The sequence below is a fragment of the Peromyscus leucopus genome, chromosome 17 (genome assembly GCF_004664715.2).
Source record: "Peromyscus leucopus breed LL Stock chromosome 17, UCI_PerLeu_2.1, whole genome shotgun sequence".
NCBI lineage: Eukaryota > Metazoa > Chordata > Mammalia > Rodentia > Cricetidae > Peromyscus > Peromyscus leucopus.
In genome coordinates this window covers 5,055,305-5,069,278 of record NC_051077.1, presented here as the reverse complement: position 1 = coordinate 5,069,278, position 13,974 = coordinate 5,055,305, and the positions used below count along the sequence as shown (strand labels likewise).

Here is a 13,974-nt window from a genome sequence, read left to right as displayed (position 1 = left end):
ACTGGGGCTGCATCTTCCCAAGCAAATCGGCCCTGGTCCTCATTTTACCATGATCTGCCACCCTAGGCTCAGTTCTCCCCTCATCTACCTGATATTCACCTATGCAAATACAGGACACCTTCTGGACACCAGATAGCAAGTCCAATTTTGGTGGCCACCCATGTACCACCCCACCTAGCACAGCAGCTGGCACTCAATAGGCTACCAATGGATGAATGAAGAAAGCAACCAGCTGTGAGGCCAGGAGTTGGAGCTTTTCCGGGGACAGAGTTCCTAGCTTAGCAGAGATTGAATAGTTGTGGAGGAGTGGCATTTTCACAGTGAGGGCCTTGAGGGAGGGGCCCACAATCCAGCAGGACTCAGGGACAGCACTACACTGTCCTCGGGCCACCAAGATGAGCCCAGAGAAGGGACTGTCTCCCCCACGGAGGAGCAGAAGTCACAAGGAAGCAGACAGAAAGAGGAAGAAAAGCTGGGAAGGAGGATGAAGAAACTCCACCTCAGCTAGAGGGCCAGGGCCTGACAGAGGCTTCCAGTCCAAACAGGCTCATGTTGGAACAGAACATCAAGAGCAGGACCACTCACTTTGACCTCTTCCTCCATCCTGATGGAGTCCCTCATGCATCTCCATCAGGGAACAGCTCTTCACCCCAGCCTAGACTCATCAAGAATCCTGCTAGACGTATTTATCCAGAACCCCTTCCCAAAAGCTTCCTGTTTTCACTTTCTGCCTGTGGACTCCACCCTCTCCTTGGCTCTGGTGTCCAGCTCCAGATCTGCTAAGGGCTGAACACACTTGGCCACTACAGCTATCATTGAGTGAATCCACCTCGCCATCAGAAACAAATACCAGAACTCATCGCTTCTTCAACAAAACCCAATGCATAAAACATTTTAATTAAAAAAGAAGAACATGCTTCTATTCTAAGCAAACATCTAGTCAAAGCCACAGGAAAAAATAAGCCTGTCTGCATGCACTTGTATGTCTGAGTGTAGTATGTCTGTGCCGTCACGTGACTCTTGCAAGCACACCTGATATTACAGATGCACTTAGGTCTCAGTCCATCCGGGCTGGCCTAGACATCCCGATCTCTCTGCCTTGGCCTCCTAAGGATGAGGATCAGGCTTCTACTGCCTCTCCCAGCCAGCTTCTGCTGTCTTAGTTTGCATGTGGTTATAGGATGTGACCCCAGCACACACTGGGTGTAGCTCCTCACCTGTTGATCTCCAGGGTGTGCACTCCATATCTGCTCTCAATCCGGTACTTCCCTGGCTCGCCTGCCTGGCATATCAGACTGCCATCTTTGTACCTGGTGGAGGGAAATATTCACTTTAGTACAGTGGCAGACATACTTTTACAGTTTTGTCCCAACCTCCTTTGGGCTCTAAGAAACATCTGCTCCTCTTTCCCCTGCTCATTACTGCAAGGTGCTCTGGATCTGGCTTTCTAGGAGAGACAGGAGTTGTAACATTCAAACAGACCGAGCCTCATACATCTGCGTGAACTGCTTATGAATTCAGAAATTATCATTCCATTTAAAAAGAAAAAACATAACTGGTGCTAGCCGAGTCCCAGCCTGGCCCATCAGGCCACATTGCAGTCAGAACAGGAGAAGAATGCCACAGAGTGCATGAAGCTCTGGTGCTAAAAACTCCAGCCCCCAACCTATAAAGTGGAGCTTAGCCACCGCAGTCTGTGTTATGGTTGAGCAAGTCTTGGAGTACTCCCTCGTCTCCTAACACCATGGATGAGCTGAGCTACAAGGTTACAAGACTCCTGTGAGAGACCTGGGACACAAGGGGATATATACAGCAATCTGTGGTTTCAACAGCAAGTGAACAAGAAGGGTCTGTGGGGCTTAAAGATTTGACTCACTAATATTTACAGCTTCCCTCCATGAGCCCTCCTATAATTAAAGCAGATACATGGGCTCTCTGTACAAAGTCAGCAATGAAGCCAGTGCACAGACAATAGCCAAGACAACAAACAGTCATGCCTATTCAGGGAGTTAACCCTTCAACAAAACATTCTGAGAGAGCCACCAGGTCAATGTCCCTAAAACAGGAATGATAGAACATTATCTAGACAGGCCTTTTGAATTTTGTGCACACATTTCCCACATGGACTTCCATAGGTCTATAGGGCAGGCTCTCAGGCACACATGCCTTCATGCACATAGTTCTTAGAGGAAAGCAGCCCCGAATGCTGTCTCTCACCATTGCACCACAGGCGTGGGGAATCCTTGTACAGTGAAACAGAGCCTTACAGACATCCGCTCCCAGATGGTGTGGGACCTTAACCTCACCAGGATCTCGGGGGCTCTGCTCATCCGGTCTTCAAATGAGTGTCTCTCCCAAGCTAGCTTGTCTTCCACCTTTGGAGAAGAAGCAAGGGTGGTCAGAGAGGGTGTGGCAAGAATATCACACTAGCAGTGAAGCATTGGACCACCTGCATGCAGACAAACTCTCCTTCTATATGCCCCAGGGAGCTTGGAGGTCCTCCTACCATCTGCTCCAGGGAGTACTTGTCCAACTTGTCCCGAGCCAGTGACCTCGCCAGGTGTACATTCTCCTCCATCTGGGCCAGCTCACTGAGGAAACGCTGCCTCTTAGCTTCTCCATAAGAAGCCTCTAGGGACCGGTACCTAGGAGAGCCAAGAAACTCTGTTAGTCATAGGACACGTGACAAGACTGTGTGGTACTGACAGACTAGACTGATCCTTTCTGGCTGCCCATCCCTCAGCGGGAAGGGATAAAAGATGACGAGGAAAAACAAAACAACTTTTTCTACTTAGTTTTACCTCTTGCTTTTCAAAGTGTGTTAACGGCGCACAGGAAGTTACAAAGAACAGCAGGTATGTGATTTATTAATATAGATATGCACAACACACATCTCTTGTCTTCTTGGCATGAGGGATAGGGCTGATATACTTGGCCACTCCTTAGAGTCCTTCAGGAGCATGTACATGTGGGTGCTTGAAAGGATCCCTGCATGTAGAGGTTGAGGGGTCACAAACAATGAAGAAATACCAGCCTAGCCTTAGTCCTGGGAAGTTCGAGTCACCCCTTCCTGTCAAAGCCAAGGACCAGTATGTACCAGACTGAACTAATGTCTGCAAGGAATAAATGATAAGAGCTTGTGATAACAATTAGGGCTGGTGAGAGTGGTAGTGAATAATGAATGACCGAGGCTCCCATCCACCCTCAGCAGGGCCCGCTCCTCCTCCACGGCTGCCCTGCAATGCAATGGTATCATCTCCCTGAGCCCTGGGATCACTCACTAGCCACCTAATCTACTTTCAGAAGAAGTGATCTCCAGACCCGAGACGGGGAAGACACCCACATGAGTGATGAGAGTAAAATACCATGATTCTAGGGGGGGCAGTGAGGGCAGTATAGGGATGGCCAACCCCACACCTGCAACCTTAACCCTACCAAGAGGACTGACCATCTACAGTGGGCGAAGAGGCGCCGTCATAACTCAAACCCAGACTCAAACTGAGAGGACCCAGTGCAAACGCTCTGTGTGTCATGAAGACTCCCATCAGCTGTTCCAAAACTGTGCGAGGTTCATAACCAACACACCAACCACTCAAGTTAACGATGTTCACTTTCCTCACCCTACAGTAGGGACACTGAGGGACAGGAACTTGCATAGTATGTTCAAAGTCACACTGATGTATAACTGACAGACATAAAATGCCATGGCTCAAATGTTCAATGTCTAGTCCACAAACTTAAATACAATCAGTATATATCTTTCCAAAACAATTGAATACTTAAATCTTCAGATAGTTTATGTCCCACATAGCCCAGGTTGACCTGGAACTCATTATAGAGTCAAAGATGACTTGAATTTCTGATCCTCTTGCCTCTACCTCCCAATTGATGGGAATACAGTCACGTACCATCATACCTGGTTTGTGTGGGACTTGGGATGATACCCAGAGCACCACAGATGCTAAGCAGGCACCCTCCACCCCACACAGCTGACATTCTGAAGTCATTCTTTAACAATTTATACAATTTGCATGGTACAACACACCTAAGGCATTTATAAGCTAATTTGTTTTTTTAAGAAGAGATGAATAAAGTTCATACTTATAAGTCTACATATATAATATTTTACACGTCTGTCCTTTGAATGAACTCTTAAGGTATAACACATTCCAATGTAAGGTAAGTCCTTAAATGGGCAGTGTCCACATGTGTGTCCATGGAGAGCTGGTATCTTACTGCAAGACTTGGATTTTAAACTATGATTTCACTGTTTGACTATTCCTCTAGGATGTCGTTCTTTTTAAGAACTACTAAACGTGGTGCCTTGTATTCTTTAAACACACATCTTAACTAACTAAATGATAAGGTGAAGATTACTAGAAGTATGCTTAAAAATAATCCTAACTTTGACATTGCTGAGAATTCCTAGGAATACAGATTTACTGTCCCTGGATTTAAAAGAATAACACACCAGGAATCTAAAAGCAGGAGGAATCTTGTTTCCATCTCACTCTGGGCTACAGTTCTAAAATGTATCGTTGTTGCTGAATAACTGTGCGTTTCAAACAACCGAAAAGAAGGCATTCCTTTGGGCTATCCACCGCCAGTCCAGTTACTCCATCATTGACTAATTTTCAAACGAAGCAAGCTTACCCAACTCTCATGTGTCCTTACCAATTACACTTTCTTTCAGAGAAATTCTGAGAAACTTCAGGGAGCAGTGGGTGAGATATACATCAGGTATGAAACATTTGGCCGCTCGTGTTATTCTCTTTAATTATCGTGGATATTGTGTCCATGAGTGCAGATGCGTGGGGAGGCCAGAGGCATAGGGTCTCCTGGAACTGGAGTTACGGGTAGTTGCGAGCCACCTGGGAATCCCTCAGGTCCCCTGCAAGAGCAGCAAGTATCTTGACTACTGAGCCGTCCCTTCGGGCCTTCATGTTCTTCTTGAAAGACCGATGCACAACCACCAGCTGTTTCTCCATCGCTTGGATTTTGTAACTTCAGGACTGACCTTCTGGCTGGTCCGTCTCTTTCCTATGACAGTGCACCGTCATGAGCCAAATCCATTGAAATCTAAGATATGATGATTTATGGAACCCTTCGTAGCCCTTGGTGTCCACAGACACAGCTGTTTAAACACTGGCTGCCTCCTCAGAAGATGACCTTGCTCCAAGGGACAACAGAGAGTGTGATGGAAACTCAACGGTGGAGTCTGAGGCTCCGGATGGCTTAGGGATCTAAGTACAGAGGGTAAGCCAAGAACCATACCTCAGCCCTGGCTGGTGTAATGATGGAGGTGCAGTCCCAATTCTTTGTGGGTTGGAACTGACATCAGATGGTAAAGAGTAAGCGAGTGGTGGGAAAGAGGAACTCAGCTCTGGTTATAAGCAAGCCCAGCTTCTGCTGCTGACCCTCCCCAACTAGCACCCCTTACCCTTCTCTGCCCAAGGTCACCCAGCCCACAGCTGAATTGGACGCCGGCACTTAGAAGCACAGGTACTAAGGGCAGCCGCTGATGGAGGACCCGAAGCAGTTACCTGTTTTCATTTTCAACTTCCTCCTCTTCTGATGCGCTCACCCGCTTTGCACAGAGCCTGCAAGTCACCCCCGCAGTGGAGCTCTGACTGGAAGCTCTCTGCGAAGAGGACCTCTCTGTGAGAGACCTCTCAGATGATGACTGGGAGGTCGCTCGCCTGCACAAACAGAGAAAATGATTAGATGAGCTGGAAAATTATTAACGCGTATGCTAACACACAATGCTCCCTTTCTATACATCCAGTCCTCCCTGCAGCACACACATGTGCATCTAGAGCACAGGCACACAAGTGCACACATATGTACATGCATGCCCTTTTTGTAGCCCATACAGATGCACCTGGGCACACCTCATACATGTGAATGCATACATGCCACATACAGAGGCACACACATACACCACTATACACCACACAAACACAAGCAGGAACATGCATGGCCTTGGACACACACACATACCCAGACATTTATACTTGTGCAAGCACACATATACATTGATATATATGCATACAAGCACAAGCACACATACGCATGGAGTTCACCCAAACCCAAGCGTGCATCTTTGCATGTGGCAACCTTCCTCTGTCTGCAAACACCCTCTGAGAAGCACTCCCCTGAGATCCCTGTGGCTGGCGCTCCTCTTACCAGCCATTTCTGAACCATCCTTCCTGGTTTTCAGCCAAGATGCTATGTGGTGTGTGTGTGTGTGTGTGTGTGTGTGTGTGTATTGTGTATGTATGCATGTGTGAGTGGTGTGTGTGTGGAATATGTGTATGGTGTGTGCACGTGTGTGTGTGTAGTGTGTGTGTATGCATGTGTGAGTGGTGTGTGTGTGGAATATGTGTATGGTGTGTGCATGTGCGTGTAGTGTGTGTGTGTTGTGTATGTGTATGCATGTGTGAGTGGTGTGTGTGGGGAATATGTGTATGGTGTGTGCATGTGTGTGTGTATGTGTGTCTATGTGTGTGTGATGTATGTGTGTATGTGTATGCATGTGTGAGTATGCATGTATGAGTGGTGTGTGTGTGGAATATGTGTATGGTGTATGCATGTGCGTGTAGTGTGTGTGTGTGTTGTGTGTGTGTATGCATGTGTGAGTGGCGTGTGTGTGGAATATGTGTATGGTGTGTGCATGTGTGTGTAGTGTGTGTGTATGCATGTGTGAGTGGTGTGTGTGTGGAATATGTGTATGGTGTGTGCATGTGCGTGTAGTGTGTGTTGTGTTGTGTGTGTGTATGCATGTGTGAGTGGTGTGTGGGGGGAATATGTGTATGGTGTGTGCATGTGTGTGTATGTGTGTCTATGTGTGTGTGTGTGATGTATGTGTGTATGTGTATGCATGTGTGAGTATGCATGTATGAGTGGTGTGTGTGTGGAATATATGTATGGTGTGTGCATGTGCGTGTAGTGTGTGTGTGTTGTGTGTGTGTGTATGCATGTGTGAGTGGTGTGTGTGTGGAATATGTGTATGGCATGTGCATGTGTGTGTGTATGCATGTGTGAGCGGTGTGTGTGTGGAATATGTGTATGGAGTGTGCATGTGCGTGTGTAGTGTGTGTGTGTGTGTGTGTAGTGTGTGTGTGTGTGTGTAGTGTGTGTAGTGTGTGTGTGTGTGCATGTGTGTGTGTGTGTGTGTGTGTATGTGTGTGTTAGAATCCCAATCGCTGCTGAGATGGGCTGCAAATGTTTGGCTTTGTTTATATCAAGGGATGGTAACTAAACGAATGCCACAAGCGATTCTAAATATAGGGTGCCGGTGACATGTGGCAGGCACCTGCAGCGCGAGAAGGCCAGGCTCCGAGCCCCTTCCTGCTCACAGCCCTCTCTCTAATCAGCCCACGGGAGCTGTAGATAGGCTGCCCCACACTGCGCGCCAGGGAGGCACGAGCTGCAAGCTGGAGGAGACCTCGTCCTTCAGCGTGGCCCGGAAGACACCTAGTCCTTCAGAAGCACGGAGGTGAATGTGGGGCTAGACCCAGCCGCCCCCGACAGGGAAGGACACGCAGGTGTCGAACCTGTACTACTGAGGCAGCAGAACTGTGGTCAGAACTGACTTCATCTCCATCTTTATTCTGCCGCCTAGGAACCCTGCCAACGTCCTGCCCATTGCTTTCCTCCTTGTTCTTCTATATCATGAGGGACTCCTTAAGTCCCACTGCCAGAAGACACCCGGGGAAGAGGAGAAAGTCGGGGGGCCTGTACTGAGCAATCGTGAGCATCTCCTCCAGGGGCTCAGGGTCAGCCCACAGGTGCTGCAGGATACATGACCACTCCATCCAGCTGGGCCATGCAACCTACCCAACTTTTCATCTCCAAAAGGGATGCGTACATCAGGGATGGGGTCATCCCTGCTTTCAGACTTCCCACAGACCATTTCACCCCCAGACCTCAGGGAACGGCACAGTCTCCAGCCAGAAAACAGCAAAGCTGCGCATTCAGAATTCAGGAAGTCGAGCCAGGACCTGCCAACTTACTTTTTCGATGCATACTGGTCCAGGAGGTACCTGGTCTGGATGTTTCGATATGACTGATCAAAGTGCTTGTGTCTTTTCTGGTAGAAAGGGACTGCCACCAGGGACATCTTGGATGCTTCTGAGAGAAAAAGAGCATGAGGAGTCAGGACCTGTGATCTCCGCCTTTACATTCTGCATCATTCCAGGGGAGAAAGAGGGAGCCGAGGCAATGGGCTCTGTGGAAAGGGTGCTTGCAGTGCATGAAGACCTGAATTAGGGTCCCCAGCACCCGTGGGAAAGGTCAGTGCCACACGCCTGTAGCTCTAGGCTGGAGGGGGCAGAGTGGAGAAAGGAGAGATCCAGGAGCTCACTGGCCTGGCAGTCCAGAGAGCAGGGATCTCTGGGTTCAGTGAAAGACCTTGTCACATAGTAAGGTAGAGAACAATTGAGAAGGATACCTGACATTGATCTCTGGCCTCCACATGTGCACGCGCGCGCATGCGCACACACACACACACACACACACACACACACACACGCACACACACAGAGAGAGAGAGACAGAGACAGAGAGAGAGACAGAGAACAGACACACACAAACAGAGAGAGACAGAGACAGCGAGAGAGATAGCAGACACACAAACACACATAGAGACAGAGAGAACAGACACACACACACAGATAGATACACACACAGGCAGGCAGACACATACAGACACAGAAACACACAGACAGAAAGAGAGGGAGAGTACACACAGAGGGAGAGAGAGAGAAAGAGCAGACACACACAGACAAACACACACACATACAGATAGACACACATACACAGACAGATACATACAAACACAGAAACACACACACACAAATACACAAACACACAGAGACACATAGATACATACACAGAGAGACACACACACAGACACACACAGAGATAGACACACACAAACAGACACACAGACAGATACATACACACAGAGAGAAATACAGACACACACACACACACACACACACACACACACACACACACACACACACACACAAGAAAGGCTACTCCGATCCCAAAAGGGGGATGGAGAGTATTACACAGATACAAATCATCCTCCACTATACTCATGAAATCCACAAACTTCTCTGGAACCCAGTTTTATTTATTATTTTTTGTTGTTAGCTTCCATGACCATCAGGAAATGTGACTATATGTTTTCTCTAATTTCTTCCTTAACGGTATTTATAGAACGCCTAATGTGCTCGGGGCAATGCAAAGAGCAGTGTGAGGAAAGAGGGTAAAAATAATTTAAACAGATTAGAGGAGTAACCAAATGCCTGAAATAACAGGAGCCAGAGGCCACACAGAGATACAGAGTGGCCCGCAGAGGAGAAGAGAGGGCACCAGAGAGGCAGGCCCCCAGCACGGGACCTGTGGGGAGGGCCAACAGACAGAGGTCAGGAGGCAGGACCGGTTCGGAAGCATGAAGGTAGGAACACGGTGTGCAGCAGGACCTTACTCTAGGAAGGCTGCAGCCACACCAGAAAACCTCCAGGGGCTGCCCCACGGGCCTTGGAAACTTACTCACCCCCCAGTGCCTCCAAGGGTCATCTGAAGTCATGAACCATGGGCTTCTGGTATCAAGGTTGGAGCAGATGCAGGAAAGGACAAACCAAGACAGGAATGAAACCCCAGGATGTGAGAAAGTGAGCAAGGCTGGGTGAAATTCTCCCGAGAGACCATTGAGAGATTTTGGAGGATTTCAGGAATTACATGTGTTCATCTAGCGCACAGATTCACCCCAAGTAAATAAAACTTACACCTGGCCCCTTCGGTCACCTCTATACAGTCACTCAGAGGCAGGTTTCCTGCGTCTCTGTGATCCTCCGTTTCCCAGATAAGATACAAAGGATACTGTAGCCCAGTGCCTAGGATGTGACACCCTGCACAGCCTTGGTGCAGGGGGGAGGGGCTTGGACCTGCCTTAGCTGAGTGTGCCAGGCTCTGCTGATGCCCCATGGGAGACCTTGACTTGGGAAAGGTGGAGATGGGGGGTGGGTTGGGGGGGAAGGCTGTGGGGCGGGAAGAGGGGGGAAACTGTGGTTGTAAAGTGAATAGAAAATTTCTTAATAATAATAAAAAGGGAAGAAAAAAAGATACAAAGAACAATTCAGGCCTGAGCTTGGAGTCTGCTGTGTTTAGAACCCACAGCACAGCCCTGAGACTGCCACTCACATGAAATGACATGAGTGGAGGCTCGGGAGGGAAACTGGAGGGCAGCTCAGAGAGGAGACTGCCCCCTTTCCAATCCTCGTCATCATTCAGCCGTCTGTATGTTAGAAAACTCACCATAGTGCACCATTTACCCCACGATCAATTCCAGTTAAGACTGTGGGATCGCAGAATCACAGAGCTGAGGACGATCCTGGGAATGCTCCCAAACACAGGCCCGCCCATCCCCCACCCCACCCCCAAGGTCGGCAAACTTCTGCCTTGGGGGCCTCTTATGCTTTGATACACTAGCATGTGTTAATATTTCTTCCTAACAACCGACATGTTGACCAGCCATCTCCTGTCCCAGAGGCACCCCAGATTCCACAGAGTGCCACCATCCACTGGTCACAAATGGGTAACGAGACATTGCGCCCTAAGGGCCACACAGAAGCAACCCAGCCAGCCTTGAAGGAGAACTCAGAGGTCAGGTGCCAGGCTCCCTGGGGCCAAACTCTGCCTCCAGCTCTGCGATGTATCCTTGGGGCTTACTCCTAATCTCTGCAGCTCTGATATTCCACTCTGAATCTATGTCACAGCTGGCACTGTGCTTGGTGTGAAGTAACAAACAACGGACCCCGTGGCTGTCTCTGTCACAGGGTCATTGTGACACTCAGCCATGTAGATGGGAAGAGGTACCTGAAAAACCCCCTCACTTTAACATGGGGGGGGGCCTCAACTGTACCTCAGCAAAGTGATCCCCAAGAAAGGTCTGCTGCCCATGGCTGCACATGTTGGCTCTCTGGGGACTAAAGATAGACCAGCGTGACAGAGATAACCACCAGAAACTAGTTTCCTCTCTAGGATTTCTTCCCTTAACCCATCTGCCCTGACTACTTCTAACTCTTCAGCAGAAACCATAGACTACCACGTCATTCCATATGTGTACTTACATATGTGTTCATGCCGTGTTAACTCTCAAATTGTTTTTTGTAAAAAAGAACTCCAAACACACGCTCTGTCCCTAGTAGAGCTGTCCACAAAAGAGGGCCAAGTGCACTTCACTAGATGCATGCCTCCGTGTGTAATGTAAGATGACATGAGGCATTATATCTCAATGGCCCTCTTGCCTTTAACTCAGCAGCATGTCCTGCTCCATGCTACAGACACAGACAGCACACGGTCCGGTATATCTCTGACATTACCTCGCACGCTGTCCAGTGGGCCTGGAAGTCTTCAAACACTTCATGTGTGAGGAGCACACACTTTGTAGTGATTAGCAAGGAACCACCTGCCTTAAGTGGTCACGTTCCCTGGGCCCCTCACTCGGACACACAGACCCACTGCAGATGCGTCCCCCGGGTGCCTTTGACAAGGGCAACAGCACTTCCCTGCCCTTATCCCTATACTTTGTACCCCTAATGCCATCAAGGGCAGGAGTCGAGGAATCTTCGAACACAGGCACTCCCCACTGGACTCACTTTTCAAACCACAGCCTTTTGGAGCAACTGACGTGTGTCCACCGTTGCTGAATCCCCAAGACCACTGGATTCCAAGAAGGACACACCTTCGAGTTCATGGCTTGGGGACAGTGCCAGCTGCATCAGTGCATCCAAACGCTGTCCCTGGGACCCTCGGTCCACCTGTCTCCTCAGACTGCTACCAGTCTCATGCCCAGCAAGGCAAATCACAAGAAAAGGAGGCCTCATGGGACCCCAGTGGGAGCTCTGCTGCCATCGCTGACTCCTTGGGACTTCAGAATTTCCCTGAGTCGGGCTGGGTTCCCAACCCCATGTCTATCAGTGGGTCCTCCTAGAAGCATATTCCTGTGGCCCATAAAAAGGTCTTGGGCTGCAGTCTGGGAGTATCAGGTGCATAGGCATTTAAGGGCCCTTGGAGAGCTCCCCCAGACTCACACTGTGACTATCCTCTTTCAGAAATACTTCAAGTGTCCCCACACATACCCAAAAAGATGAGGAGCACCTCTTCTCCAAAGGGCAGGTTCTGACGATCCCCTGGAGTTCAGGAGCACAGAGAGGCTTTGGTTCTGGGGACCCCAAGGCCTGAACCCTCACAGCGCCAGGCTACTGTGTGGTTCACTGTAAAACCAGGGGACTGAACTAACATGAGAAAAATCCCTCTAAATACCCCTCGCCTCCAGCAGCGTGTGCCTGTGGCTGTACGTAATTAACATCAGAGGCCATGCTGACCAGTAATGCCGAACCCTCTCAGATGGACACGCCCTGCCTGAAGGACTGGTGCATTCCAGCAGAGCCAAGACACCAGCTGCTCCTCTGACCACTCCCAGACACTTTCCGCCTCAGCCCAGCTCTGGAACCACACCCGAGAGGCTCCTGACATGTTTAGGAATTAGGACACCACCATGAAACTCGAGCCTGTCCCCAGCGCCGGGGCTCCGTGTCTGCGATGCACCTTGTTCTGAACCCTCCCTGCAAGGAGCAGTGGGAACAACCTCTTTTGTGTCTCTAAACGCGGTTTCAGTTTGTGAAGACACGTCAGGTGGAGAGAGCATTTACTCCTGTGCAATTAAAGAAATTATTTATATAGCTAAAAATGCCAAAGCTCATAGACACATGGAATGAAAACAATCCAAGGAAGAAGAGAGAACCAGCCGACACAGTGTAGACCACAAGGAACAAGGCCCGAGTTCATGAGATGAATTGTTTCCCAGCTCGCTCACATTAGAACCTGTTTGTCTAAAGGGTTTTTTAAATGACTAATTGCACGGGGCAATGGTGGCGCACGCTTTTAACCCCAGGCGGATCTCTGTGAGTTCAAGGCCAGCCTGGTCTACAGAGTGAGATCCAGGACAGGCACCAAAACTACACAGAGAAACCCTGTCTTGAAAAAAAAAAAAAAAAAAAGTGACTTATTGCCAAAAAGGACCTCTTACCACCAAAAACAACTAGGCACAAATGAGGCCTTGGGGACACTGAGGATCAATTAAACATGGCTGGTGCTGCAGGGTCCCTCCTTTGAGAGCCTTGGCACAAGATAGAGAAGGGTCCAACTTTGCATTCGCAAAGCGCTCAGCTGTCTGTGAGGACTCATCGGCTTCCCATAATACTTCAATCGTGTGAATTTGACACAGAAATCATCCCAGGCAGCTCCCACTTGGGCAATCCTTACAGCCACCCACAGCGTCACCCTCTTTCACGAAGGAAAGTGAAGTCAGCAGTCATAAAGACCCGCACAGAGTCCTATCGACGATCTCCCCTGGTCCTGCACGTGCCGGACCTCGGGTGTTTAAGCTCCCAGGTTCGTGTGAGCTTCATGCAAAGGTGCTGCAAATTCGATTTAACATCCTTCCGGAGCACTTCGCAGCTTCTGCTCCATTCTGCCTTTGCAGAGCTCCAAATGACAGTCGGTGAGCTCATGGGGCACAGCATCTCCAGAGGGCACATGGAGTTGGCGTGGGCCCCAGAAAAGAAGCTCTTGGCTCCTGGGGCAGGTTTTTATCTGGGGCCCCCATTTACTCAATATCACCTTCAAGTGCCTTGGTTCCCGCGTGCTCTCTGTTTCCTGTTTTTGTGGCACTCAGGAAGGAAGGAATGTGGGGCAGGTGACAGAGAAAGCTGAGGGTTTCCAGCCCCGCCCTCGAGGGCAGCAGGAGTCCCTTTCCCCTCCTGGCGGGCGGGCGGGCGGGCGCAGCTCACTGCGCACAGCTCCACACAAGGCATGGAGCTGGAGACCCCCAGGACCCAAACTCCAAATGTACAAGGACAGGAAACCGGACCAACCCACAAACAATTGTCCTTTCAC

General features: G+C 49.5%; 1 protein-coding gene across 1 annotated transcript in view; it reads right to left on the bottom strand.

Moving 5' to 3' along the window:
• Positions 1-12,318, bottom strand: part of Myom2 (myomesin 2) — a 69,570-nt gene extending 57,252 nt beyond the window's left edge. Inside the window, 6 exon segments of the mRNA XM_028859818.2 lie at positions 1,218-1,310; positions 2,218-2,375; positions 2,507-2,645; positions 5,544-5,699; positions 8,016-8,133; positions 12,156-12,318. Of these exon segments, the coding sequence (XP_028715651.1) occupies positions 1,218-1,310; positions 2,218-2,375; positions 2,507-2,645; positions 5,544-5,699; positions 8,016-8,122 (653 nt within the window). The 5' untranslated portion in view covers positions 8,123-8,133; positions 12,156-12,318.
• Between the last annotated feature and the right edge of the window lie 1,656 nt (positions 12,319-13,974).